Source organism: Cyprinodon variegatus, unplaced genomic scaffold, assembly GCF_000732505.1.
Source record: "Cyprinodon variegatus isolate N-32 unplaced genomic scaffold, C_variegatus-1.0 Scaffold562, whole genome shotgun sequence".
NCBI classification, from domain to species: Eukaryota; Metazoa; Chordata; class Actinopteri; order Cyprinodontiformes; family Cyprinodontidae; genus Cyprinodon; species Cyprinodon variegatus.
Window position 1 is genome coordinate 111,318 of NW_015151015.1, and position 11,525 is coordinate 122,842.

The 11,525-nt window shown below is 37.3% G+C and overlaps 1 protein-coding gene across 4 annotated transcripts in view; it reads left to right on the plus strand.

Moving 5' to 3' along the window:
• Positions 1-10,200, plus strand: part of LOC107095655 (myosin light chain kinase family member 4-like) — a 42,226-nt gene extending 32,026 nt beyond the window's left edge. For 2 of the 4 annotated variants that reach the window (XM_015391843.1, XM_015391844.1), the window contains 11 exons: positions 2,276-2,351; positions 4,541-4,919; positions 5,063-5,265; positions 5,962-6,067; positions 7,046-7,139; positions 7,751-7,860; positions 7,955-8,096; positions 8,172-8,242; positions 8,324-8,452; positions 8,579-8,810; positions 10,152-10,200. In XM_015391843.1, the coding sequence (XP_015247329.1) occupies positions 2,276-2,351; positions 4,541-4,919; positions 5,063-5,265; positions 5,962-6,067; positions 7,046-7,139; positions 7,751-7,860; positions 7,955-8,096; positions 8,172-8,242; positions 8,324-8,452; positions 8,579-8,810; positions 10,152-10,196 (1,587 nt within the window). In that variant the 3' untranslated portion in view covers positions 10,197-10,200. Of the gene's footprint in view, positions 1-700; positions 1,370-2,275; positions 2,352-4,540; positions 4,920-5,062; positions 5,266-5,961; positions 6,068-7,045; positions 7,140-7,750; positions 7,861-7,954; positions 8,097-8,171; positions 8,243-8,323; positions 8,453-8,578; positions 8,811-10,151 lie in introns of those variants that run through there. The other 2 variants (XM_015391842.1, XM_015391841.1) reach the window with 2 other exon arrangements.
• Positions 10,201-11,525: the final 1,325 nt, after the last annotated feature.

Genomic DNA, 11,525 nt, shown 5'->3' on the forward strand with positions numbered 1-11,525 from the left:
AAGTTGATTGAACTCATGACGATCAATTCATTTTGCCATGATGGAGTCCCTCACATCCCTTCTTCACCAAACCCAGTTCTTTAATCTCAGCATTAAGCTGCAGATTTTACTTAACACACATCCAGCTGAGATATAGAAAGCAATAGAAACAAACTGTCCAGGCCAAACTGATGGATACGTAACTGTTGGAGCAAGGCTCAATCTATAACTGAATCAGATCACCTAACCTTATGATAAAATTTGATTAATGGAATTTATTTAGTGTGCGACTGGTAGGAGTTTGACCATTTTTTTCTTGTAAACACCACATTGGGGCAACGTTTCATAAGAACTGGCACCATACAAACATCCCAAGCTAAATGGAAATAAACAACAGGGGGATGTTTTTACAGAACCGTTCAGTGGTACAGCTGCTGAGGTTCTTAATTATCCTCCTACGGATCCACTGTTCTTTTTTTATTGGCAGGACATTTTTATTTGTTTGCTTTACTTCTTATGGCGTCATGTTTCAGGCCCAGATTCCTGGGATTCTGACACCTGTCTGAAGGGCTTTTCAAGTGGCTTAAATGTCACATAGCACACCCCCTCCTTATACCTAAGCCCCCCCGATCAATTCTCAGCTGCACACCCGAGCCTGGAGCTCTTATCACTGGCCACTCAGCTTCTGACGTCCACAGAGGGCTGCTCTTTAATTTGGGGAAGAGCCACCTGCTATTCTTATAACTCAGCTCTGTCGTGCGGCATTTGAGGGATAGATTTATGACCTCCATCCGCATCTCTCCTTCTGACCGTACTATGGTCCTTCTTGTAGTTTCCTTTGCGATTATATGAAGTAAAACTTTTATTTTTTAGTATTTGTAAACAGTTTAACACCATGAACTCCAGCCTGGTTAACTCTTTAGCCAAAGTATACGATCCAAATCCCCTTCACGGTCAGAAGTTCTCTGCAAGGAAGTTCTCCCTGACTGGATCAGATCTGTCCCAAGCTTCTTCATCTTCTTCTCACTACGACGCATCCCTACGGTGCATGGAGGGCAGAATAAACTCCCTCAGCTCACAGATGGAGCACCTGCTGATGATGCAGCAGACCGTCCTGACCCGACTGGACGGCCTGTCCCAGGATGTGAGAGGCATGGGTCAGGAGATGGCCTCCTCTCACCCGGGGAGACGTGGCTCAGGGATCGAGGCAGTTTGCATGGAGCTGCGTGGGGCAGTGGAGCGTATAGAGAGTCAAGGACGCAGGCTGGAAGGAGTGGAGAAGCTGGTGGAGGGAACCCAGCAGGTGATCAGCTTCATTGGGGAAGTGGTGAAGAGCTCAAGGCTGGTGGAGCTTTTTTTCAAGCAGCCTGGAAACAAAATCAGCAGGAAGGTGGGAAAAACAAACAATGCTGTTATTTCTTAAAAATGTCTAGATCCTGCACAGGGAATCTGGGAGACATTTGCATCGTTAACAGTCTTTAAAATTACGTTTAACATTGGTTCCTGTTTCAGTTGTGTCTTTCTGGCGTTAACACTTCACCACGATTTTTTATTTTACCTGCCCTGTCTTGCTCAGGGTGCTCTCAGTTAAGTAGTTTTGCTTCAAGCATGGAAGGTGTTTTTACCCCTTAGGTGAAGATGACAGGAGTCAGACTTGTTATCACTAAAAGACACTCAAGTTTTTTTGTTTTTTTTTTAGAGACTGTAGCTGGACCATGCAAAACTTGTCTGGTCTCTTCTAAGTGGGTGACAATAAGCAGTAACAGATATAATGATCACAGTGTGCTGGGACAGAATGTTCTGGAGTGCGCGTCATCCTGTATGGGTGGAACCATAAAAACCGAACCTGAATGTAGCTCTTTCTACTATTCTAACGCTCATATGGGCTCTTGAGGGGATCTGTCTGGTTCAGTGAACTGATTTATATGCACATTATAGCCTACAACATGTGTTCAAAATATCAATCTCGCATTAAAAAAAAAAAATAAAGAAAATAAAATACAGTGAAAGTATATTGCAGTTGCTTTTTGCTACTGAATATGTGACCTTTCCTCTTTAAGGGGAGCATCAGTAGTGCAGAATATGGCCCTTGAGTAATGAAAGCACCACAGCAACGAAACAAACATTCTGTTTTGGCACCCCCCTGTTATGCAAACAGAAACATCCACCTTTACTGACTGTTACTTGTTGACATCACAGATATCAGCTTCATCCCATTAACCTTAATGCCTCACTCAAGTTAAAGTTACGCATCTTTTAAAATATATTTTTTTCTCCCCCCATTTTCCAAATAAAGGCAAAAGATGACAAAGCCAAGCAGAGTGTTAAAGGTGGGAAATCTCAGAAGAAAAGGAAACCTCAGGATTCTTCAGGTAAGCTGAAACGTAGCGGATTTTAGGAGATCAACTGGAAGGCAAATAAAGTGAAAGAAAATTCAGAGAGTGAAACTGCTCAAGTGCAAACAGTAAAAGTTTCTGATAGTGTTTAATACTGGCTACTGCCCTTCAAACTACCAAGAAATCATGTACCGGTATGAGGAAGTTTTAAGTTGCACCTAATGATACGATAAGAATCATCCTTACACTTTATTAATTAATACTTTACCTGAATGGTGCTGAAAAATCATCCCTAATGAAGATGCACTGTTTAAAATCTTCTTTCTTTAAAAAAAAAGTGCTATATATATATATATATATATATATATATATATATATATATATATATATATATATATATATATGGCAATATTTTTATTCATTCCTGTCTTTGATAATTTTTTGTTGTTATTTATTCGCTTTCAAAAAGATTTTTGGGTAGTTTCATTTTTTATAGTTTTTTATTATAAATGTATTGACAACAATCTTTGTATACTAAATGAACATTATTTCTATTTACCATAAAATTATGTCGAAACATTTGTACAAAAATGTATATTTCAAATGATTTTAGTCTATGATCAAAAAGATATTAAAGCAAAACCTGTGATTTTTCATGGATTCTTTAAACAAGCCTGTGTTTTATTCAGACTGCTGATTAGAATCAGATTATAGGCTTACTAGATGTGAAATGGAGGCTAGATTTCAGGCAGATTTTTCAGTTTACACGATAAGATCAAAGTATTGACACCCTCATATCAAAATTCACCATCAGTTGATGGAAATTGAAAATAAAACCAAATTGAAAAATAATCCCATTATGATTTAGATACAAAAAAAAGAACAGGCATTTAGAAAAATGATCTGGTGCTAAAGTTCACTGGAACACATCCTGCTTGAGTTGATGGACAAGAATAGGAAACCAGTTAAGCAGGACCTCTAGGGAAAGATAGGCGCCACAGACACACCCCCCATTAAACAGACTGACAGGACACATTTTTCGGTTTTTACTTTTAAACCCTTCTGGTTGCTAAAGTACCTCTAATCTAATTGATTTCACAATAGGAAAAAAAAAAATGAAAACATGGAGTTTTGAGTAGTTCAGAATAATAGAAATGGAAAAAAAGAAGCCCCATGTCTTTTAAGTCATCTCTGTTTAACAATATCTGATGCAAAATGTACCGTTTTACAACTTAAACATTCAGGTTTCTTTGTCTAAGTGAGTGATGTCGTTTTCTATGTCTGTAGTGTAATTTTTATGAGCTATAATATGACAAAACATCTGACCTTCAGTAATGCAAAACAGTAAAGATAGTGTTGAAATTTGTCAAATATATTATTATATGTCAGTTAGTTCTTCTTAAAAAAACCAACAAAATGATCTACAATTTCAGCCATTCTAATGGCTGTGAATAAAAACAGCGAAAATGTTCTACTGCTATTTCCAATATATGCACTGCAAAAATCTTCTAGAATTAAGTAAAAAAAATATTAAACTGAGTTTATTTACCCTTAATTTTATTAGATAAATAGGATGATTGGCCAATGGAATAAGTATTTTTACTCCCAAAAAAAGATAATTAGGAAATTTGTACTTGAAATAAGACAAAGTTATTTTTTTTTCTTATTTTAAATGTAAATTGTCTTGTTCCATTGGCAAAGTATCTCAATTACCTCCTCAATTCAAGAAAAATGCACTTAATTTAAGTGCAGTGTACCAAGGCTCTATTTAACAGCCTTTAAGTTGATTGTTATTGCAGTATATTATCTGAAACTAGATCATGTAAAAATATGCAATGCACGCAAAAAAAAAAAGATCTCAGTATTCCAAATACTTTATCATATATCATTTGGATAGATTCTTCATGCTGGTGAATAAAGCTGAAAACTTATCATTTCCCATTTGAGATTTCTATAACTGGATAAAAGTTGAGCGAGCTGTTAATAGTCTTAAAAATTGAAAAAACAAGTTTACATAATTTACTAGGGAATCAAATTCAAGATAAATGTCCAAACTCTTTAACAGTTTGAGAAAACAGAAATATTAATTTTATAAATTTAAAGGGGTTTCAATAAACTATGAACAGGAAAGCTTGGAAGTATCACTGTTATTTATTATTATTTGTTTTTTTGGACTGAGACTACATATACTAATAAATGTATTTCCCTCATTTTTGTTACTTTAGACACCTCCTCTCTGAGTGAGTCGGCGTTAAAGGAGCAGATTGAAAAGCTCAACAGGGAGAACAGCGAGCATTCCCATGTAAACGCGGAGGGTGCCGACCAGAATCGGGAAGATGGAGGAAGCGGGGGGCTGATCCTGGATAGGTCACATGCTCCTGCAAGCCAAACTAAGGAGGGGAGGGAGGAAAGTAAGGAAAACAAGGATAAGGAAGAAGAGAGGGATGTGCCTGATGACACAGAAGCAGAGGAAGAGCAGGATGATGGTGAAGAAAAGGGCAGAAAATTGGAGGATGATGTACAGAAAAGGCTTAAAGGAGAATCAGAAGAAGCGTCACTGTTGGACAACGTTATTTCAGACATGAGCAAGACGTCCCAGGAAAGGTACTCCCAACCTCTTTCTTTACTTTTTTTCCTTTTGTTGAATGTATTCAAAGAATATTAACCAAAAGCTTGGATGAAAAAAAAATTAAAAATTTTTATTAAAACCTGAATTGAAATCTCAACCTGTACTCTGCTTTATAAAGCTCTGAAGACACTGAAGATGGAGGCGCCGTAGGCAAACGCCGCGTCACAGAAGAGGACCAGAAGGATGACCTGAAAAAGAGTCGAGTGGAGGACAGCGTAGTGAAAAACGCTGTTGGTGAGGAGGTGGAGGGCTCAAAGTCAGACGAAGCCAATGCAGAAGCTAAAGAAGCAGGAGAGTGTGCAGTGAAAGAATTTGTCATTGGTGAGAGTTTAGAAGAGTTTGATACCTTTATATAAATGTAGTATATTTTCCCATCTGCGATATCTAAGAAAATTAGTTGCATCCAAGCAAACCTTTCCGGTGAAACAACGTGTGGGACGACAAAATCACAGAGATCCACTCATCAATGCAGAATGGCATATAGAATGCAAAAAGATCATTAGAGTATTCAAGGAAATATTAATAATATTAGTTTAAATCAGATGAACCTTTTGTGCCTTTCCTTAGGCACTTAAAATCCAGTAAAATACATAAATATTTGTGGTTGTAATGTAAAACCATTTTAGTGATAATGTAATAGACTCTGGTATTAAAGAGAAATATAAGATAATCAGTAAAAAAATAAGCAAAGTGTGTTTTTCTTAGAAGACACATAAATTACCGGGCCAATTTTCTGCATCTTTGCTAGTTTTATATGTAGCGTCTTTTTCGATTAAGTCCCAACTTATCATGATAGTGTGCGACATTTGATCCAACATTCCTGATCTCATGCCATCATGTCGTGCCTGCTTGGGCCTCCAGAACATATCAGTCATGCAGCTTATAGGGCAGACAATAAGTCATTTTCATGTTGCTATTTTCATCCATGTTCCTAGGCACAGAGATTTCTTCCTGTCTCTGCACCGATTTTGACATTCAGTACAAAAATAACCTATTTCTTCCACTTGTGTTTACCAGATGCAGGCCCTCCTCCGACCGCTCCTTTTGATCACCGAATTGTGACTCCTAAACCCCATCAAATAGCCACCTATTACACTATAAACAGGGATGAGGTTCTGGGCGGGTGAGTGACAAGCACAAAGCAGTCTTCTCTCATTAAGCAAGAGTTATTCCTCAGTTATTTCCATTTCACCAAGGCATTCAGTTCTTTGATCCACTGTAATGAAATAATAGAGGGTTTAACAGGCTGCAAAGGGATGCCTAACTGTTTATTTCATGCCATTTGTGCTGCCCACTTAAGAACTCTTGCAAAATAGCAGTTCCTTGTTATGTAATGGGCTAGAACTAAATCCTGCTTCTCAAACTTCTGCAGAGAAATCGCCATACTGTAATTTTTATCAAAATTATTTGAAGATAAATCCAGTTTGAAAGTGATTTATTTATGTATATATATCATTTGGACATACAGCAGATGAACATTTTAGATTAGGATTTATTTTGATGATGACAAACCAGCTAACAAAGGCTTAGCCTGAGCACTAGCATTAACCCTCATTTAATTGCATTTTCCAGTCTAGCATTCTGAAGATCTACATTAGTCTATTTTCCCACCCTTTCTAACAAACATTTTAAAGTTCTAATTTGGTTGTCTATTTCTGTTGTATGACTGTATTTGCTGTATTTGTTGGGGGAGTGGCGGCCTAGTGGTCGGGGCATTGCACTCGGAATTCTGAGGCTCTGAGTTCGAGTCCCCACTCCCACAGACTGCCACTCTGGGTCCCTCTGGGTCCCTGAGCGAAGACCCTAAACCCCACACTGCTACCCGGGGCCGCATAATGGCAGCCCACTGCTCCCCAAGGGGATGGGTTAAAGGCAGAGGGTTGATTTTGTTGCTCTGTACTGACGACAGCGTGATGATAATTAAAAGGGGAACCTGCCCCCCCAACTATTTCATTGAGAGTTGTGCAATTATGAAATACTTGGGATGCCTAACAAACAACATTTAAGGCATGTTTTCTAAATAAAAAGATACCTTTTCTCTTTTTATCATGAATTTAATGCGCCTATTATGTGTTCAATTTCCCTTGTTTTCTTTTATCAGGGGTCGTTTCGGACAAGTCTACAAGTGCCTGGAGAACTCGTCTGGGCTGACTCTCGCTGCTAAAATCATCAAAGCAAAGAGCCAAAAAGAGAAGGTGCAGTAATATTTCCATTTGGGAAATCTGCTTTCTAGGAAGGAAGTTTATCCGTGTGAGTCAGGTGTGCAGGGCAAGGGTCACATCTGAGAGTTGCAGGACCCCACCACCCAAGGAGTAGAGTTTGAGACCATCGATCTAAAGACGGTTGTCTCCCTCCTGTGTTGATATCAGTGGGGAAATTATGAAATAAAATTTGTTTTTGATTAGTAAAATTTTACCTAATTTTGAAAAAAACACTCTAACTATTGGACAATTCCTAAATCCCATCTACGAGACCACATTAAATACAAATCTAATGTTATTTGCCCCATATTATTCATTAATGGAGTTCTACCAGAGGCTAAGCTAATATCTATATTATATTCAGGTTTTCAAGCCTTCGTGCTGCCAATGCATGAGAAATGGGAATAAAGTAGAGAAACACATTCTTTAAAGTGGTGACAGGATATTTTCCAAAGTTCAGCCTCATATCTAGAATGCATTATTGGATATATTAGCATCAGTTATTAGTAAAGCAGTAACCACTCTTGTCATATTGCTCCTATTAACATCACATCTCATTTGACAAAAGAAGCTTGATTGCTTTGTTAAATATTTCTGGCTCTCAGGAGGTCGTGAGGAACGAGATCCAGGTGATGAACCAGCTGAACCACGCCAACCTCATCCAGCTCTACGCCGCCTTTGAGTCACGGAATGACATCATCCTGGTTATGGAATAGTAAGTCTGCTGCTGAGAGCCTGTTTTAACACTTTAATGGGACAGAGCAACAAAATTTCCTTTTACAAACTGTGTTTTTGTTTCTGTGCCTCAGTGTGGAAGGGGGGGAGTTATTTGACCGCATCATTGACGAGAACTACAACCTGACGGAGCTGGACACGGTGCTGTTCATCCGTCAGATCTGTGAAGGGCTGCAGTACATGCACAAAAACTACATCCTGCATCTTGATCTCAAGGTAATATAACTGTTTTATCATGATACTCTTATGTTATGCATGTTTTAAAGCTCTTAAAATGTTTTTTTTTTTCAGCCAGAAAACATTCTTTGCGTCAGCAGAGCTACAAACAAGATAAAAATAATTGATTTTGGCCTGGCAAGGAGGTAAACAATGAAACCCATCTAATGTTATGGAGGTTTTGTTGAAAACTACCAAATTTACAGGCACATCTTTTTCTCTAAAAGGTATAAACCCAGAGAGAAGCTGAGGGTTAATTTTGGAACGCCGGAATTTCTCGCCCCTGAAGTCATCAACTATGAGTTTGTTTCATTCCCAACAGACATGTGGAGTCTTGGAGTCATCACTTACATGCTGTAAGTCAGGGATGCTCAATCATCTGAACTGATAACTCGTTACAGAAAAGGAATACAATAAAAAAAAATGAAGGAAAAAAATCAGAGGACTGCAAATATCCAAAGCTCTGTTTCTTGTTGCTCTAGGCTTAGTGGCTTGTCTCCATTTCTGGGGGACGATGACAATGAGACACTCAATAACATTCTGGCCTGTCAGTGGAACTTTGAGGAAGAGGAGTTTAGAGACATTTCCGATGAGGCCAAAGACTTTATCACCCGGCTGCTGGTGAAGAGCAAGAGCTGGAGGATGAGCGCAACAGAGTCCCTCCGACACGCCTGGCTATCCGACCGAAGCTTGCACTATCGACTAAATTTAAAGGTAAAAAAAGGAATCTGTTTTGAATCTCTTATTTTGGGACTTTCTCTTGTCTGCACAGGGTCATGATTATACATATATTCTCAAGTATGCAAACATCTTTAGCTGCCTTGTAGCTTCTAAGCAGCCACATATTCCAAGAGGGTCAATTTGAAGTTGTGTATTTAGGAAGGGCATTTTAGGTGTTTCAGTAGTACTTTATCCTTTTAAAACACAGTTTTAATGTGAGTTTGGGGTGATTGTATTGGACCCCTCAGCCGCTTACAGATTTCAACCTTCTAGTTATTAATCTAAATGAAAGAATTAGGAATTACTTAATTATTTCACCCCTTTACAGTAACTACCAGTGGTGAATAACCATTCCCACAGCTTGATGCTCCCACCACCATACATAACAGGTGCTGTGTTCTTAGCTTAGGAAGCCTCACTATGTTCTCAAATTATATATGTCATTGTGGTGAAAAAAACCCCTGAAAACTTGCATAGTGGAGTTAAAAGGTGACCATTATGGAACATTTGTTTTATTATTATTATTATTATTATTATTATTATTATTATTATTATTATTATTATTATTAGTAGTAGTAGTAGTAGTAGTAGTAGTAGTAGTAGTAGTATGATAGCAAAGTAGTAATACAGTTTAATAACTTGCACATAAGTATAATAAAATGTATTAAAATTAGGATTTTTTTTTAAATTCCTAGTTTTTCAGAAGGACTCACCTAGTTTATGCAGCTCTATAATTCCTCTGCCTAGATCTTTAATGACTTGCTTGGATATTTTGTGTTGCAACCAATGAGTTCAGTGAGATGAATCATTCTATTTTTAGCAAGGACAAAATACCAGCTGAAGTTAATCATAGCCTCTGATTAGAGGGTAATTAACCTTGGACTGAAATTAAAACTAGATTAACAGCCCAACCTTCATAAGAACTTTAATAAAAGCTTTTGCTAAATGTATTTATATGTAATAGAACCCTTTTTGAATTCCACAATGAAGTCATACTTTTGCACCAAGTCCTTAATTTTGAAATAGTTGAAGTTGTATATTATGTTTAAATTAAATCCTGAAAAAGTTTGCATTGTTAAAAAAAAATGCTTTTAAAAGGTTCTTTTTCATTCTACATTTCTTTCTTTGGTGTATTTATAATTTATGCACTTTATGGAATTTCTATCTAATCTGGTTAAACCGCAGCGATACTGCACACCATGCTTTAATTGTATTGCTCCGTACATGTGGTCACTGTAAAATAGCAAAATAATTTATTCTGTGATCTCATGCTTGAAAAATTATCTAAACTTATTTTGGACAATTGCAAAGTTTTGGTGGATTTTCTGTTTGCAGAAAAACAAGTGCCACTCCTCACATGCTCCCGCACCTGAGAACTAAACGGGTGAGTTATTTCTTCTGACATCATGAAGATCTATTATGTCATCTGTCATAAACATTCCCAGTTACTCTGTATTTACTTTGATTGTATTTCAGAAACAATAAGGACCTCAGTTTGCCTTGTGACACTGCATGGCCCTGGGGCCCAACACTGGACCAATACTGCTACACCCGTGTAGCTCCTGGATTATTACTCTCTGCCTCACATCTTTACCTTTGCATTGCATAGCTGCACATTCTGTAGTTCTGACCTGGACAAAGGGACACTTGAAAAAGCCGTCTGCTTTGCAAAGATTTTCAAAAACAACCTGCCTAAAGCAGTGAAGACTTTCCTGCAAAGTACTGTTACTATCAATGTAAAATCCTGCAATACGTGTCACTTTGATACTTGCCATATGTAGAAGGACAAAAAAAAAAGTTTTTTCTGAACATTTTAGTAGTTCTGCTTTTTGCATGCTTTTGCATGCATTGCACACATTTTTGCATTTTTATTCAAGATAAGTTGAAGAAATTGGAAAAATGCATTGTCTTTTGATAAGTCCAGTATGTTTTCTTTCTTTTCTTTTCTTTCTTTTCTTTTAAGTCTTATCGTGACAATTTGAAAATCCAGCTCCATTAAATTATGTTGTGTATATATTGCAGCATTGCCTCAGTCTTCCTAAAACATCTCTGTCCCACTTCATATTACTGGTGTTGGTAAATTTTAAGTGTAGACTTCCTTGACCCATTTATCTCACCTGCTTGTTTGGCTTCAGCAGTTTGGAGTACCCCGCTCACCTTCCATGAAGGCATAACCATCAACATGTTACTACCTATGACTTATTCTTGTTTATGACTGAAGTGGATTCTTATGTTCATTTATTTGCTGGTTCAGCACCAGATGGTACTTGAAGTGCAAACTTTTTCTTTAACATGTGATGTTTTTAATTCAGTGGACACAAACGTGGTTTCATGCAGTCAAGCGCACGCCTCAACAACTGTAATGCACAACTCAGTGTGATATAGAGAGACAAGGCACTCAGTTGTTAGATGGTTTATTTTGAATGGAAAAGATTTTTATTTGAAATATTTGTTCATTTTGAATTTATGATGCCTTTTTTCAAGATTTCTTGGGAAATGTTGAAATTTAAATGTAATAAATGTAGGATATGAATATGTTAATAAAATTCTTCACACAAGAAATAGACTTTTGCATGAATGGCAATTCACTATTTAAAAAAAAAAAGACTTTGTTGTTCAATTTCATTCAGTTTATTTGTCTACTGTAGCGCTAATTACCAACACATGTCATCTCAAAGCACTTTACAGAGACAATTAAACCAGATCATA